Source organism: Pantherophis guttatus, chromosome 2 (genome assembly GCF_059756535.1).
Source record: "Pantherophis guttatus breed Tessera chromosome 2, ASM5975653v1, whole genome shotgun sequence".
Lineage (NCBI taxonomy): Eukaryota > Metazoa > Chordata > Lepidosauria > Squamata > Colubridae > Pantherophis > Pantherophis guttatus.
Window position 1 is genome coordinate 179,781,869 of NC_142064.1, and position 19,156 is coordinate 179,801,024.

At 33.9% G+C, this 19,156-nt stretch overlaps 1 protein-coding gene across 6 annotated transcripts in view; it reads left to right on the forward strand.

Moving 5' to 3' along the window:
- The window catches only part of TENM2 (teneurin transmembrane protein 2), a 959,433-nt gene that overhangs the window by 861,995 nt on the left and 78,282 nt on the right, over positions 1-19,156 (forward strand). For all 6 annotated transcript variants that reach the window (XM_087887374.1, XM_034406200.3, XM_087887377.1 and 3 more), the window contains one exon: positions 17,255-17,465. In XM_087887374.1, the coding sequence (XP_087743500.1) occupies positions 17,255-17,465 (211 nt within the window). The remainder of the gene's footprint in view (positions 1-17,254; positions 17,466-19,156) is intronic.

Below are 19,156 nucleotides of genomic sequence, written 5' to 3' on the forward strand. Positions count from 1 at the left end.
CATTGTAGATAATTCAAGCAAAGGCACAGATGATTAAGCAGGAAACTTTCCAAGGTATTGTTAACTGCCAGCTATGGGCAAATACAAGAGAATTCTGGACAAAGGTAATACTTGTATTTTATCAACTTCAATTCGCAAAGCAGAAAGTGCTAAATGGAACGGAATAGTGGAATTCATTTTACTGGCTATGATACAAGAATTTATTCTTGAGAATTTTTTTTAATTAAAAAACATGTTAATTAGTAAAACAGAGTTCTGTCTCAGTATTGATATATAGTATATTGTCCTAAAGACACTATATACTGGAAGAAATTTAACCAGTGATAAATTGAAAATGATTTTAGTATAAAGTATATCTCTGACTTCAAATGCTATAGCTGTTTTTACACATTCACCAGTCACACGTTCTAATGTATTATATTTTTTTCAATCTACATGTGTGTGTATGGTTTTTTTCCTTCCACATGCATTTTTATCCATCATACAGTTTCCAAGGATTTAGCTCCAGATATACTGAATAACATTTGAAGAACTCATTTTTATTAATAGTTTAACATTAAACTAACAACCTTTCTTGACATTTAAAGCTTATTGTCACAAGTTGTTTACTTGAGTGTTTCTTGCATTCTTTGGCCTGTTGACCCTGTTGACCCATTCATATGAAGGTTCAGCATTAGAGTGAAAATAGAACCAGATGATTGGATTAGCATGATGTTAACAGCACTGGAAAACTGAAGTGCCTTTTTTTCCTAATCAGCTGTAATATAGTTGAACTTTCTGCAAACTATTGTGGGGTGAAGTGGAAGTGAATTGTTTTGTTTTTGAGATTCGTTGAGAAGTATACAAAAGTAAATAATATTTTGATATGTTGTTTTAGAGAAAGCTAAATAACCCAAATTATAAAATTATTTGCAAAACATGGAGTTGCTATGTGCAGTAAAAACAGTAGATGAACATCTAATAAATTTTGCAAAATTAAGTAAAAATCTTAACAATAGTTCAACAGGGTGCAAGAGAGAGATGGGCAATGTCTTATTCCCTGCATCCTGTATTTGTGGATTTATTTATTTATTTATTTATTTTATTAGATTTCTATACCGCCCTACTCCCGAAGGACTCAGGGCGGTGCACAGCCAAACAATAAAAACACATACAATACAGAATTTAAAAATAGAATAAAATCAAATTAAATAATTTTGGCCCTGACAAATTTAAAACCCCAAACTTTTAAAACCAATTTAAAATTGAATATATAAAATACTAAAAGATATTTAAATGTGATATTGTGAAATGAGATATTTAAAAGATGGATAAATGTGTAAAGAATGTTTTTTATGATGTAAGAGGTTGAAGACAACAATATAAGTGTATTTCAGTATGCAGATTGTACTAATACATTATATTTGCTATTGAGGATCTGCCTGACAAGGTGGCAATACATAGGCAATCCTAGTTGATCACACACATACCAAAACAAGTTAAGCAAGAACAGATTTTTTTTTTCTATTACATGGGAAATTTCACAGCTGTGTAGTAGACAGGAAAGCTTAAAAAATAGCCAATAAAATATGGAAATGTCCAGAAAGTTGTTAAGACTTGTGCTTAAATGAAAGGAAACTTTGTCTTTTAATAAATCTTTTATGTAGGATCTATTAGTACCAAAATGAGTTTAACTGTGGAGAAAAGTTTATTATGAGTATGTGTATGCAAAATTTATTACGATGGGGAGAGAGTGAGTATTCCTAGGAGGAGTAAGCAAAGAACATCAAGAATGTAAGTAAGCCAAAACTATATATATATACTCCTAGGCATGGAACTCATTGCAAATCCCCAGAAAAAAACAACTAGTAGCTATATCAGACAGAAACAAATTAGAAAAATGGTAGAGGCAGACAATCACTTTAATGATAATGGTAAAGTATCATTTCATACGGTGCAAGGAAAGAAAATTATAAATGACTGCTATATTTTACCAAAGAAATAGCATGGATAGATAATATCAAGTAATGAAAGCATTCTGAAGAAAGTCTATGTGGTTGCTAAAAGTTGACACAGAGTTGATGGCACACAATCAATCAATCACTGTAAAAACAGAAAAAGAAAGATGCAAACAAGATGCTCAAGCTGGCACTTGAGCAAAAAAAAAAAAAATCTTTAAAATACTGTACCATTGTGAGCTTTAAAAATGTCTTTTTACTACATTCTCGCTTTTTATGGATATCATTGATGATGATAGAAATTGTCCAAAACATACTGTGAGATAAAGTTCATTTGTATAGTAGGAATCCTTGATTTTTTACAATATTTTTTTATTTTTTCATTGTGGATATATTCTAAAAATAGGTGCAATGCCTCTAACCAAATGACAGAGATATGAGGTAAAGAAAGCACTGAGAATGTTTTTTTTTCTGATTTGTCATAAGCAGAATGAAATGGCATGCACACTTCCATTTGAGTTCATATACATATACTATACTTATTTAAAATGAGAAAAAAAATGAGGAATTTCTGTCAAAATCACCAACCAAATACCAGTCATGAAAAAGAACAATTCTGCTACGCTAAAAATTAAGAAATTGCAAGAAAACTCCATGTTGTGTTCTCAGTTGCAATTTTTGCACTTATTTTCTTGGAAGCTCATTTTCAGTTATATCCACAAATTTGTTTGAGCTACTTTAGTGTAGTAATTAGTGTGAAAGGAATAAATTATTGTATATTTAAAAAGTACAGGCCCTTTTTATAATACATTATAAAGTATTCTGATAGGATAGGACAGGACAGGACATATAGACCTAAGATAACAGAGTCACACAGGAAACTTTTAAATAAAAAGAGGGTTTTTTTAAAAAAAAAATTAAATTCTTTTTCCTGTGCAAAATATTATTTTAAATCAGTTCATTCTAAATGTAATGATATTGCTTCAGAAATGGGGTCACAGGAATCTTCCAACTTCTTATAGCAGAAGTTTTACTTCTCCATTATTCTTAACTTTCTGTGATACCCCATCAGCTGAATTAGAGTTTTTGCAAGTCAACACTCAATCTTTAAACTTCTCCTTGTTCCTTGCTCCAGGCAAATGCTGTGATAACATATTTACAAATCTTCCTCTGAGTTGAAAACATTTTAAATGGCTGTAGAGTAGGATATCCTTGATCACAAATTCTCCATAATTCTATGGCTGTTTGCAATTATATGATGTGAAAACACTGATGTCATTACACTTTTAAGAGAAAATGTTTTTGGAATGTAAAAACTGTTTACTATGTTTTTCTTCTTGCCTTAAAGCATACTGATTTCTCTATTTGTGGTCCAATATGATTGATTGATTGATTGATTGATTGATTTGTCCAATTTATATGCCGCCCTTCTCCATAGACTCAGGGCGGCTTACAATGCATTATAGCAATAGCCTGCATACTTTTTTGTACTGTTTTTATGGTCAACCACTACAATCTTAAGGAAGAAAAACTCTAAGGAAGTCTGAGGAAAAATGACTAACTAGATGAAACAGTTTAGATATAAATGCTAGGACTAAATTAATGTGGGAATTGATTAATTTTTAAAACATTTATTCCATCATAGTATGTTTGGAATTATGATTCCCCCTGTTTGTATCGAAGGCACTGTTGTAAGGCACTTCCAGGTTGAAAGACTTAGCCAGTAACATTATTGTTGCCTGGGCTCTTTTCATGTCCCCAGGAGCTGGAGCTGGAGCAAATGGTGGGAGCTTATCCCACCATGCAGCACTACTCGGGTCTCAAATGCAGGGTTGCTAATCTCCATCACAGCATCCTAACCACGTGAGCCACTGCTTTCCATGGAATTATGATATGTTTGGATCATAATCATAGGGAAAAAACCCAGACCAAATAGAATCCCTAATCAATTCTACACAGTGTCTATTTATTTTCTGCTTAAAAATAAAATATCAATCAATAAAATTCTTGTATGACCAGGAAGAAAGTTCGTCATTGTCAAATACGTAATGTTTATTTTTCTTATCTTAGAAGACATCAGTAAGTTGTTTCATAACTTACTGATTTTTATATATGTATAGATATGCCTACACAATTTGCACACATGTATTTAAAGGGAATGCTTTTCTAAAATATTTTTTTACCAAAGAAAGTTAAAAAATTAGGAAAGAAGTTTCCTAATTAAAAAAAAAGGTTTTCCAGATGCTAGCTCTTTATTAAAGCTTCATTCAAAGGTGTGGGTATAATTATTTTTTAAAATGTTTGAAATCCATTAATTTACTCTATGCAGAATCCTTTTAAAATTTAATCCCTTTTTAATCAAGTTCTCAGTAAATAATTGTTACGTGTATTTGATGGAGATTAAGGCTAGTTTATTTATAATTGTATGATAAATTTTACACTTGTGATTAAAATCTATAAATTTCATAAGATGGCACATGCAATTAAAACATCATAGACTTTAGTGAGTTAAAAGTATTTGGAAATAAGATTAATAGACATACCAGAGGTTTGAAGTTATTTTTAAGTATTATTTTTCTAAATTTCTACTAATAGAAGTAACAACTGAACTACTTGCATGACTTGGGTTTATCTACAAATATATAACCCTCAATCTATTACTTAGCCCTATTTTTATTTGTTTCAGTTATGATCCTTCCCAGCATTAATAAGCAGCATATAATATAATATATAATAATTTTGAAAACTTAAAAAATCAAGGGAGACCCCCTAGAGTAGCACAGCACCTCTGAAAAAGGTAGTTTACAATGTTTCTAACAGAGAGCTGACTACAGCAGAAACAAGCGTCTTAACAAAAGGCTTTAATTTTGCAATAACGCCCAAGAAAATTCCTACAGAAACAATAATATGTGAAGTGGAAGCCAGCTTAACAAAACTTAATGTTGAGGATGCTGATAAAATTAGGCATGAGGTTACTAACATTATCTGCACTAGTAAAACCCCAAAAAGTAATCTGTCCAGAGAAGAATACAGAGCATTGCAGGAACTAAGAAAGGATGACAGCATAATCATACTGCCCGCAGACAAAGGTAATGCCACGGTGATAATGAATACGGTGGATTATGACAAAAAGTTGCTCGAGCTCGTCCAAGATGTTATATATAAACCCTTAAGTACGGACCCAACCACATATTTAGAAAAAACTACCAAAACCAAGATAAAGGCCAGTCCAATAGATAAAGAAGTTCAACAAACAATCATCCCTAGAGAGAAGTCATCGAAAACTCCAAAACTATATGGCCTCCCAAAAATATATAAAGAGGACATACCTCTCAGACCCATAGTTAGCTCTATAGACTCTCCGCTACAAAACTTGGCTAAGTATTTAGCCAAACAACTACAACCGTTTGCGGAATGATTACTTCTTATGTGCAGAACTCATATCATCTCATAGAAATTCTGAGAAACCAACACATAGAGCAGGGTGACTTACTTGTAAGCTTTGATGTAGTCTCATTATTCACCCAAGTACCCATTATAGAAGCTCTAGCAACGATCAAAAATAAATACCACCCACCAAACCACATCATAAAATTGGCAGAGCATTGCGTATCTAACACTTATTTCATGTACAAAGGGCAAAGATATAAACAAATGCAAGGGGCACCAATGGGATCACCGCTCTCCCCAGTTATTGCCAATTTGTTCATGGAGGGATTATAAATTAAGGTGTTGGAACAAACTACTTATAAACCAAAATTATGGCTCAGATATGTAGACGATACGTTTGTGATCTGACTCCATGGAAAAGAAAGCTAGACAATTTTCTAGCACATTTGAATAACATGCATCCGAAGATACAGTTCATATGGAAATGGAGATTGAAAATCAACTCCCATTCTTAGATGTATTAATATATAAGAGAACTGATGGCACCCTAGGACATAGTGTCTACCAAAAGAAGACACACACAAATAGATACCTAAATGCACACTCACACCATCATCCCTCACAAATAAATTCAGTAGCAAAAACTTTAATCACTAGAACTAAACGTCTAGCAGATGAGGCACATGTACAAACAGCTTCAGACTCTCACAGAGGTATTAATAGCAAATGGGTTCCACGAAAATAAAATTAAAAGTATAATTCGACAAGGGACATCAGGACAGAGAGAAACCCAAAAAGAAGAACAAAAGATGGGAAAAGCCATCCTGCCCTATATAAAAGGAACCATCGATAAAATTAGCAAGATACTACAGAAACAAAAAATAAAAACAGTGTTCCGCACAGATAGAAAAATATCAATGATGTTGAGAAACCCCAAGGATAAAATTGAGCTGGAAAATCAAGGAATATACGAAATACCATGTTCCTCCTGTCAGTCATCTTATATTGGACAGACAAATAGACGAATAAGTGTACGTTTAGAAGAACATAAAAATGCAGTGAAAAAGGAAGAACAAACTTCTTCTTTGGTATAACACATGAAGGCCACAGGACAGAATATAGATTTCAACAAGGCTAGAACAGTGGTAAAAGAGGAACATCTTAATAAGAGAATAATTAGGGAGGCTATCGAAATTGAAAAGAGGCCGCACAATATGAATAGACGAGATGACGCCTCTAGTTTATCAAGTATTTGGAAACCTGCACTGAGGGAAACTTGAATTTTAACATCAGAGAATAGGCAGAGATCCCAACAGGCAACCAGTGGTGTTGTAATGCATACAAGAACCCTTTCCTCTTTGCAGTTGATAGCTAGCAATAGGGAGAGAGAGAGAACCAAGCCAGAAGATATGCTAAGATCTCAACATGCAACCAGTAGTGCTGTGATGCCTACTAGAATTCTTACCTCTTTGCAGTTGACAGTTGGTAATAGGGAGCCAGAGGAAACTGGACCGTTAACACGCATTCAGGCTGCAGTTAGTGTAATGAAGCATGACCCACAGCTTCTAAACTGATAATAAAGGCCCAAAGATGACAAGGTAGAGAGCTTGTCGAAACGTTGCCTAACCTTAAAATGTTGGTTCGGATTTCAGCCAGAGTTTTTGAAAGACCTTAAAAAGTTTGTTTGGGAATTTAGAGGATTCTGAGCTGGGATCTTAGCCAGGATTTTAAACATTTTAACTAACAAACTTATAATGACGCCCAATGGACTCCCAATGGCAGCAGGGAGCTTGCTGGCTGCTGGAAAAAAAGCCTAGAAACTAGTGGATTGGGATTTCACTGAACTAGGGCTGCAGAAAAATCTTGGTTTACCTAGGAAGAACCTGGCTAAAGAGAAATACACATAAAGACCTACAAAAAGAAAAGAAAACATACATACATACATACATACATACATACATACATACATAAACTGGTAAACTTTATATTTGGAATAGCAGTAGGAGAAAAATGACAAAGCATTCTGCCAAATTTGTCTCAAATCATACTGCAGAATACCATTTTATCATTCATTATTTCAGTTTATAAATCAAATTTCTGCCCATGTCTGAGGTAATATATAAGTAATCAAAATAAGGTTTGAGGAAAACAAGTAAAATTATGATCCAATGACTCTTGTTATTCTCTAGGGATTGAAGATGTACCCTATTTCTGTTTCTGCACCTTTCTCTATACTATTTAAAATATTTATATGCCTATAGTTTTACTGCATTATTTTCTTTCCAAAGAAATCCCAAACTAACTTTAAAACCATTAAGAGGATATTGAATTTATTAATTAAATCCTAAAACCCAAACTCTGAAAACAAATACATAGGGATAAATTTACACAGATAGCTTCTCTGTAAGGTGTCTGGTTTTTTTTTTTTTAAAGAGATACTACCTTGCTTTGAATTCCTGTTAGAGAGAAGCTGGGGAAGATTGTTTGGTGAGGTAAAATATCACCACTAATCTGGGTCCTAAATTATAGTAGTGGAGATTTCTAGATATATAACTGTGTTACCTTAACCATGTCTCATTAGCATAACACCATATCTCTACAGAACATGTCAGTCTTTAGCACTTTTATCATCACCGTAGTATAACAAGTACAGCTTCCTTAACATCACATCAGAGCAGTAGAAGAAAATAAAAATCAAATCTTGTAGCTTCAATTTTGCCAAATGTGGGGCATCTTACCCAGTACAATACTGGTTGGGTAATGATTAGAAACCGTTTTCTAGAGATTTTCCAGTTCTCCTAGGAAATTCGATGGATTGATTTTATGTAGTTTATTTTCTTGGGAAAGGAGGAATAGAATCTAACCTTCTCAACATTATCTGACATGATTGAGGAGATGATATTCCACATTCTCTTCAGAACTCTTATTTATATCATTTCTTACCTTTTACTCAAGCCAGCAAGAGCAGCAATTAGCTACAGATAGATGCTTTAGTCCCCAAAGCACTTAGGTAGAAAGTGGACTTCCTTTTCCATTGGGTTTATAATCCATTACTGTTTTCCCATGAACTATGAAAGAATACCAAGCAAAATTTCTGCATTTTTTTCCCCTTAGCAGTTGTCATTCAATTTGAGGAAAGGGCAATTTGCATTAGAAAACGTTTCAGAGAGTGGAATATAACAAGAGTGGAGCGTGTGCGAAAATCTTGTATTTCACTATACTCTCTCCAACAAATTGCAACCTTTCCGGCTTTTATGCATTGTGCTTTCTTAGTAGCAATGCTATTGTTGCCACTAATGGAAACTTCTTTGTTTAAGATATTGTTGGAGAAATTCTGCTTCTCCTAAAAGAAATTGGACAGAAAATCTTGTTCACTCAATTTTTCCCCTACACATTTTGAAAGGTCTTTTGTGCCCAATTCCTGTAGGAACACTGTAAATTAAATGAGATAAAATTAACATTAGCCCCAAAATGTTGGTCATAGGTATGTTAGTTTGATGACATCTATAAATATTTTTGCTTATTTTTTTTTAAGATTTACAATTTTATTTATTTACTTATTTATTGTTTCTTTATTTATTAATTTTTCTCCAGAGATGACTCTACGTAGCTTATAAAAATTGCTACACATTAAACTAATTTTTAAAAAAGGCTAGTAATAAATACTATTAAAAGATGGGGAGAAAGGGAATACAAAGTACACGGGCATCCTAATCCAACAGCCACCTCCAGAAAGGGCATCCCTATTGGGGCCCAGGCCAGCTGGCAGAGCCTGCTCTATATTAGGCCTATATTAATTTTGATTATACAGGTACAACCCAAACTTGACTTACAACTACAACCCAAAATTTCTGGATTAAGTGAGACATTTGTTAAATGAGTTTTGACCAATTTTATGACCTTTCTTACCACAGTTGTTAAATTAGTAACACAGTTGTTAAGTGAATCTGGCTTCCCAGTTGACTTTGCTTGTCAGAAGATTGCAAAAGGAGATCACGTGACTCCAAGACACTGCAACCATTATAAATATGAGTCAGTTGTCAAGTTGTCTGAATGTAAATCATGTGACCACGAGGATGCTGCAATGGTCATAAATGAAAAAAATGGTCATAAGTTACTTTTTTCAGTGCCATTGTAACTTCGTATGGTCACTAAGAGAACTGTTGTAAGTCAAGTATTACCTGTATTTTATAATCTATGAACTGGACAATATGGTATTTTAATTGGCAAACTGTACTTTTTTTGCCTTAATCCAAATGCTGGTTGGTTGTTATTCTGTAGATGACTCTCTAATGACCATGCTGATTTCCTTCTTGTCTTCTAACTTATTTCATAAATTAAGAATCCAAATTAATGTTCTTCCATTGTAAATATCTTCTTATACAAAATAAGAGGAAATCAGAGGAAATATAAGCATATCTAACCAGTACAATATTCAACCTGGATATAGTTAACATTTTTTTCAGATTAATATAGCAAAATAAAGAATATTTCTATGTCTTTAAATAAAAGTTTCTTTGGGGGCAAGACAAGATTCCTTTCGCAACGTAACATGTTTTCTGAGCAGAATATTTGACCTATTTGCTTAAGAATGTGTTATCTTAGTTTTTAAAAACAAAATCATCTTTTAAAAAAAGAGAAAAAGAGAGTGAGAGAAATGACAGATCTTGCCCTCCTGTAATAATTATTTGGACCGGTTTTGCTTTTATAGAATGGTGAATCCTGTGATTTGATATTTCATCAGGCTTGTGGCATTTAAGATAATGCAAGTATTTCGGAGCACAAAAGCAAATCATGTAATTTAGCTTGCCTCATCAAGCTCTGCCACAGCAGGAGTTTCTAATTCAGCTCAGACAAAAGATTTATAAGGTTCTAAGTACAAATACCCACAATACCTCAGGAGGAGGGAAAAAGGTTCCCTGAGCAAACACAATGGACCTGATACTTGAAGTCATTTTTAAAATTGCTACCATAATAAACAATTGAAATCTATTATTGATAGTTTTAAATATATAAAAATATGGGTAGCATATGCAGCAAATCTGGTTCATACTGGGAGTCACTAAATCATGAACTTGTTTTTCTAACTTGGGGAAAATATTCTGCACAATTAGTAATAATGGCTTTGCATTTTCAATCTTCACAAGTTTGTTACCAACATTAATTTTATTGATTCCGGCAATGACTTTTTGAGTGAAAAACTGCAACCAGAATTTATCAAAATTGGCCTAGAAGATGCCCACAGGCCCGTAGGCAAGCAGTGATATGTACAATTTTTTTCACAGTCAAAGGACCAATGTTCTGAATTAAATGCAGGTCTTTGAATTCATTTTTAAACAAACAAAACAGATGTTCCTTCCCTATGCTGACATATAGAGAATACAAGGTTGTTATTTTTCAGTTCTGGTGCCTGTTCAAACTTGGTGATATAAAACCACCCAAAAGGCTTATAAATTTGTGTGCTTGAGATTAAATGATGATTAAGTGTGTGCATTTAGGATACTTTCTATGTAGATAATATGCATACATGGATGTTGTAATATACTTAATGATAAATTCATTCAGTGAAAATGTTCCTGCGTATTTGTTTTTGTTTTGTTTTTAATTTTCCTTTGCTAAACTCTGACTATAAAGGAAATTGAATGAAACATATGAGTGAATGAAGAACATGAGTGATTGAATGTATGCGAAATACACCAGAAGTCAATTGATCTTCCCTGCCTCATGCTTAAGCAGTAGCTTTGATTGCCTGTTCAACAGAGGATTTCTTTGACAGGCAGCTTCAAGTGACAGATGCTGCTCCCTTTGGACTGAAAGTTTATGTCAATCATCTAGTGATCTAGTGATGCTCATATCTTTGCTGTATATTCCCTGAAATGAGAAGGCCGGGAAGAACCATTGTTGATTTGCCTGTACTGTAACATGTCACTTCCATCACCAGCAACTCATCTCTTAGTTGTTTGTAATTGAATCTTTATTAATTTGCAATTAATTTGGGCTTGGCATTGTTAGTTTGATCTATCAAAACTAAAGAAGGGATTCTATATATTTCTGGATCTCCTGCTACATAAGCAGTATTATTTCAGAAAGACTATTTTAGAACCACTGCAGAATAGCCATTTCTAAGAATAGAATTTACATTCTATTAATAAACAATATTCATTTCAATATTTTGGTACTCTCAGACATGTACATGCTGGAATTGTACAACAAGAAAATAATCACAATGCTACGTATATATTATAAATGTGGCTAATAGTAACTAGGCCATAGAAGAAAACAATAACAATCAGTGCAGAGACAATTAAAACAATTTCATTTTATGCATTAAATTGCAACAGGGGCAGCAAATCTTTGATTTCTGGGAAGAATATCATACTAGAGAAAGTCTGTCTGGTTGATACCAACTGAATTTCCAAGTGTGTCTTCAAAAGAAGTTCAAAAATTCAAGATGGCAAACATAGCTCTGTGATCAGACTTCCGTTCCTTTCTTTGCCCATTGCTTATGAAGCAGGGGCCGAACTTTGATCAGAGTTATACCTAATGTCCTATGTGTCTGTGTCTATGTCTGTGTCTATGTCTATGTCTGTCTATGTCTATGTCTATGTCTATGTCTATGTCTATGTCTATGTCTATGTCTATGTCTGTCTGTCTATAACTGAATAAATATGCCAGAACATGCTGCCAATTACTTCTTTTTGGCTCTTTCTTCAAACAACTAAAAGAACCATATGCAGGACCTTTCCTACAGCCTAAACCCTATCTTGTCATATTATTGTTGAAGTTCCACAGATTGAACCTATCTTTTGTACTTGTATTATCTTTTTAGAGGAATAACAAATTAGAGTCCATGTTCTAATGTTATACTAAACTTATTACCAATTGCCTGTTTGCTTTCCCTATTCCCAGATAAATGGTGGCAGAACAATTAGATGCTATTTACTGCCACTTTTCTTAGGCAAAATGAAGTTATTAGAATTTGACTTACTATATTAGATTTTTATTGAATACACTGATAAGCTATTAGTGACATCCATAGTACCATCCTAAAAAATAGTTTGTGTTGGTGAGATTTCCTATAGATTGCTTTGAAGAGTATTGTATTCCATACCATCTATTTGAAACCCAGTTTCTATTTGGAATATAATATATTCTATTATAGCCTATCCAATATTTTATATATCCAAGCTGGGTTGCATGTAACGAGCACAATATGTAAGTAACATTTCCTTTGCCTACAATGCAAAGCTTGTATCTGACTAACATATAAATGTCAATGTTGTATCCTTAGATAGTGGATAGTTGTTACCAACTTTAACAATATGAGCTGGTTAAATTTTTTAATTCATGCATATACATCCAGAATCCAATAACCATTTTCAAAGTGGGGGGGGGATGAGGCAAAGGGGATAATTAGAAACCATACTACAATACAAACTTTGCCTTGTATGTACCTGTACTTATGAGCAGTGTGTTACAAGTACTCCTTTGTCATGGACATCATTGAGAAATACATTTAAATTTATGTGCTTGAAGAGGATGTTTTTAGAAGGACACAGATTTAAATGTCTTTTTTGTATTAAAGCACTGAATATTTATTTTAATTATGGTACTACAGTTGATCCGCTGGAATGAAGTATGCATATACAGTAGTTAATCTAGACCGAAATTAAATAACACACTAAATAAAATTTTGGTGTGTCACTCTTTGCTTTCTGCCATCATAAAATGGTAACCATGGTTAACTTCTTTAGAGTTCTTAAGAAAGCATCCAAAATAAGAATTATAAAGTATTTTATAACCTAAGGCAACCATATCATTCTCTTGGCAACAATAAGTGATTTACCATTTCTTTTTTCCAAGTTCCAGATTCTTGGCACTTCTCATTCTCAAAAACTAGATAGATAGATAGATAGATAGATAGATAGATAGATAGATAGATAGATAGATAGATAGATAGATAGATAGATTTGTTTTCTGAGGTTTTCACGGGTGTTTGTATGTAGGTCTTTGGTTATTAGGGTTTTCTCCCACGTAAAATTGGAGGTGTCTTGGCAACGTTTCGACGAAGTCTCATTCGTCATCTTCAGGCTGGTGTTCTCGGCTTCGTGCTTCTAGGAGCAATGTGTATGATCGCAGCTGTTTCTTCCTTTTAACTGCCAATGGGGGTGTGAACTGATTGGGTGGGAGCTTGGCTGTGTTCTGATTGGGCAGAGGTGTGTTCTGATTGGTTGGGGGTTTGGTTGTGCTCTGATTGGATGGGGGGTTGGCTGTGCTCTGATTGGCTGGGTGTGTGTTCTGTTTAGGTGGGGGCTTGGTTGTGTTCGGGTTAGTCTGAGTAGCAGGAGTAACAGCTCACCAGCTCAAATCCTCTGGCAGTTAAAAGGAAGAAACAGCTGTGATCACACACATTGCTCCTAGAAGCACGAAGCCGAAAACACCAGCCTGAAGATGACGAATGAGACTTCGTTGAAACTTTGCCAAGACACCTCCAATTTTACACGGGAGAAAACCCGATTAACCAAAGACCTACATATATATATATGTATAAAACTTACATAAACAAAACTTACATAAACAAAACTTACATAAACATATATATATATATATATTGTAAATGCTTGCTACATAATGATTTTGAAATATTTGGCTTGATCCAAATATTTTGGTTTTTATCTTGTCTCATACCTGAGCCTTGATGAAGTTCTCCTTAAATTGTATGTTACCCTGTATGTATTTATTTATGTTTGTACACAGAGAACATAAATGAATTACTTTAAAAAGACATCTTGACCTATTATATGGATTACGCTTATTATTTTAAATATAAATATATGCTGTTTTTTACTTCACAGGTTCTAAACTTCATTAATATTTATTAAGATGCACTATAATTGAATTTTATTCAAAAATGATGTAAGAGTTTGATAACCACCATCAGATTTAAGAGTCAACTAAACATTTTTATTCAACATAATAACAGTAAATTAAATGTGTCGATTCTCCCTTAAACTCATTATTATGCACTGAAGATCATTCTCTGAAATGTATGCTATCGCTTCAGTAAAAAAAAATTACTTAAATTTCATTGTTCATGAGCAATTCAACCATAATATAAGTGTATCTAAATTGTCAGCTACAAATGTATGTGATGATGTGTTTGTAATTGATGGGTCTGTGAGTAGCATAGGTAATTCTGTTCCACATTTCAACTGCTATTTGAAGAGCCACCTGATGCATTTATATTTATGTGGGAAGTTCCACTGAGTTTAATAAGGTTTATTCCACAACACAGCTTGCTAGATCCAGTGCTTTGGAATTTATGGGGAGTTCCACTTCTACAATTCCCAACAAGCAAGTCTGGGATTCCTGGGAATAATATGGAAGACATCCTATTAGGAAAGGCATTCTAGTAATAAGTTTAGGATTTCAAATACTTTGATATATTAGATTTAATATTACTACCAGAATTAAAATATCTTGTAGAAATATTTTTTTTCAAAAAAACAACCACCACCTTTAGAAAATAACACTTCTTTGTTTTCAGATTTTCTTTCTATCTGCACTGTCTTTTTTTCCGATTGAAGAAGATATCTAATTCTGTGCTTAACTCAAAAATTCTTTGCATGCTGAAAAAAAATCGTAGGCTTTGTAAATTAATTAATATTAGCAAGCACTGCAATAGGAGAGAAACATAAAAGTATTGCAGTTTCATAAAGGTTCTTGCTGCAGACTTAACTACAAAACCTAAAAAGTGTGTGTGTGTGTGTGTGTGTGTGTGTGTGTGTGTGTGTGTGTTTGTGTGTGTGTGTGTGTTTCCATTCAGTCTCCAGGTAGTGATATATAGGTTTCTCACCAGTATTGAATGGAGAAATGTCTAGCCATCTGAAGTCCTGAACTGGCCCTTCAGAACAGTTTGATTGCCTTCTTGATTGTTTGCGAGATAACTCTAAGATTGGCAGTGACAGGGTAATTTACTGAAGATTGCAATGTCAGACTATATCCAAGAGGGCTTGCTGGCATGAAGATGTTTTTCTCATGACTGACAGGCCACTGGGAGTTTGGTATGCCAATTTAAAGTTCCTGGTGTTGTCCAAAGTGTACAGATGCTTCAGCCCATAATCATGCAGTTTGATGAGGTCATTATACTCTCACCCATATAACAGCCAAAGCAAAGAAGTATTCATAGCTGGAATAAGTAAACACAAATTTGTAGAAAAGAGTAATTTGCTGCATCTTACCTTTGGATCCCTTAATATATTGACAGGCTTCTCTTTTTCTCCCACCTGCACGTACAAACAAGAAACAATTTTCAATGAATAATTACAAGCACCAGAAATAACAGGGTGTTGTGGAAGAAGTGTTCAAGTTTTAATAGGAAAACCATCTTCAGTTATTATAGGACTTCAATTCCTTTCTCACATTGATTATATAAAATGGGTGGAATCTGAAAAAATATTCTACCTCCAAGATGAAAAAGGACTTCCAGATTAGTGAGGATCACAAGTCACTGACCTTGAAATTAAAAAAAAGAAATCTTAAATTCAAATAGCAAAATAACTTAGTAGTATATGAAATGAAAACCATGAGTGCTATCAATGCTGTTTTCTTTTTAAAAAGTCTCCAAATGATCATGGATGAGTCTTTGCTTATGGGAACATAGCATAAATCTTCAAAATAGCTAATCAGATTCGTAGCTGATCAGACCCAAACATCCATCATCTATTTTTTTTAGGAACAGCTCACTCCATCACAAAGACATATGGTAGATAATAATTTGTTAAATTTTCTGGATTAAGTATATTAAAATCTTTCAGATATGTTCCAGGGAAAACAGGTTTGAACAACCTTGTTCTCGTTGAAGTTTTTAGTCGCAGAGATCTATCAGGAAAAGCCAGCTAATCTTTTCCTGGCTACGACAGATAACAAATCTGAAAAAAAAAAAAAGATTATTAAAAGTTATATATAAACAGAGAGATGGTATTTAAAACCAGATTTTATATGCGGCAATCATGCACTGAAGTAACTTGCATTGAAAAAAATATGTTATTAAAGAATCAAAGTAGTCATTTTTATTAAAAAAATGATTAATGGGCAATCTATATTAACAAATATTTATTTTAGAGGAATTTCTATGAAAAGCTGTGCCTTGTAGGAGATTTTCACACGCATACACACACACACACACACACGGCATTATGTTCATAGGACATTATGATGTGGTGGTACAGTGGTTAAAATGCAGTATTGAAGGCTAACTCTGCCGACTGCTGGCAGTTTGATCCTGACTGGCTCAAGGTTGACTCAGTCTTCCATCCTTCTGAGGTTCGTAAAAAGTGGACCCAGATTGTTGGGCACAATATGCTGACTATGTAAACCGCTTAGAAAGGGCTGTAAGGTACTATGAAGCAGTATATAGGTCTAAGTGCTATTGCTATTATAATATTATATTCTAGGAAACATTATGAACACAAATTACAGTTGTTATTAATGTTCTATAAAATAACATACAGATTGGAATATTATAATACTACTACTACTACTACTACTACTACTACTACTACTAATATGAGTAGTGAAATGGGCAGAATTTTAATTTAATCCACACATCCCAAACCTGGAGACTCACAAAAAGCTAATTTGGACCTTTAGCAAAGCTGAAAAAGTCCATTCCAAAATTGAGAACCATTCTGCACATATCTTTATGACTTGTTTTTGGCATTTGATGTACTTATTCTAAAAGCAGTAACAGAGATAATTTGGTATACTAAAGTCACCATGTTGATGAAAATGCTTGGGTATATATAAAGTTAAATGTGCTGAGATTAACAATGCTATTGTTCAGCTTCTAAGGAAGCAGTGGTAAGCTATAAGCAGTGGTACAATCAAATGACTGGGGAAAATAGCTTATGTGTTCTTCCTTGCAGATGGCCTCATTGATTGCCTGGATCCAGATTGCTGCCTCCAGTCGACTTGTCAGAATAGCCTTCTCTGCCGTGGCTCACGTGATCCCCTAGACATTATACAACAAAGTCACTCTGGTTCAGAGGCTGTAAAGTCATTCTATGATCGAATTAAGCTCTTAGTGGGAAAAGACAGCACTCATATAATCCCAGGAGAAAACCCCTTCAATAGCAGGTAATAACCAAATATACGAGGTTGTAAAGGCATTGGAGTTCTTTTGGCAGAGATTTTAATAGTGGTTTAACATGGAATGCAGCTTTCACTAGCGAGATTCTTTTCCATCTCATGATAAAATCTCATTCTGGACTTTTTGTTATGATTTTTTTAAGGCTGCCTTTAAGTCAGCATAGTGGCTTTGCATACTGACTCCATATATGGGTAAGGACTAGCATTGGATTTACTGCATGCAGGAAGCTTGGAGAGAAAAGGAATCCCAGCTTTATAATGAGAAAAATATAATGACACTAATGAGAGTTCAATATGTTCTGGCTTTCAGAAAGAATAAGCCTATGTTTCATGTCTCGTGATTATTCTAAATATGAAAACACAGCATTGGTATAATGTTTGAGAAGTTATTTTTTTTTATTTTCAGATTTTGACCTGTTCACCCTTTAGTTACATTAAAACTGTTTTATAAGCTATAAATACTACCTGCATTTTTTAAATTATTAACATTTCTTGCATTTAATCAGTCAAAATATCATGAAAGCTAAATGTCAATTAATTAGAAATGGAAGTCCTAGATCAGATAGATTGATCTAGGACTTTCGTATATCCCAAATCTGGTAAAAAGTGACAGCTCTGGTTTTTACAAAAGAGTTTTGCTGAAAGGAAGAACAAATGATAGTGTGAGCTTGCAAACAGGGAAATGTTAAAAACTTACTGGCAGACTCCTCCCAAGGGTTTCCCAGAAAAAGATAATTACAATAAATTGCCATCATTCAGGCCAAACCTGAAATACCCCATTCTGTTCTGATCTCCCTTCCTTCCTTCCTTCCTTCCTTCCTTCCTTCCTTCCTTCCTTCCTTCCTTCCTTCCTTTCCTTCCTCCCTCCCTCCTTCCTTCCTTCCTTCCTTCCTTCCTTCTTCCTTTTCTTCTTTCCTTTTTATTTCTTTTCTATTTTTCTCCCTTTAGGTCAGCTAGGAAAAAATAGAAATGAAGATACTTTGGATCTTCCAAAGTGTTAGAAAATTTTAATGAAAAATTCCATTATTCAACCAATGAATCCAATCCTATAGACCATATACACAGAATTCTAAATATTCTACAATCGATACAATAAGTCTGGCTAATGTTATTTATTGCTTAACTCCTTGCTCAAACTCTTTGGCTTGTTACATGATCAGAGTTCATTATATAGAGAGCATAGTTGGAGAGAACCCCTCAGGGCCTTCTGCTTGGATGATGATAGCCAAGCAGTCAGAACCTTAGTGGTATGTCTATGGAGATTCTCAGTCATCCAGGTCATGATTGCCCCAAAGGTACTTTTTCAAGAAGCAACTGGACTTTCTGGTTTTTCTTTGAAGATGTTTCGCTTCTCAACCAAGCAGCTTTTTCAGCTCTGAGCTGAAGGGTGGCATAGATTTTATCCCGGATACATACATATTAATTCTGTATGGAAAATCTTTTTTTTAAAAAGTATATTGTTTTCATTACAAAAGACATCCCGTCACTTTCTAATTTACAGTCAGTGTCTATATTTCAATCTTCTAAGATTTATTCTATTTTATTTACCCCTAAGGTCTGCCTTACTATTCTTCCTAAGCTCTAACTCCTATTCTATCTATTCTACCTTCAGGTTTAGTTTAATTCTATCTATTCTATTCTCAATCCTGCACACCATCATCTACTCCTTTGCTGCCCTT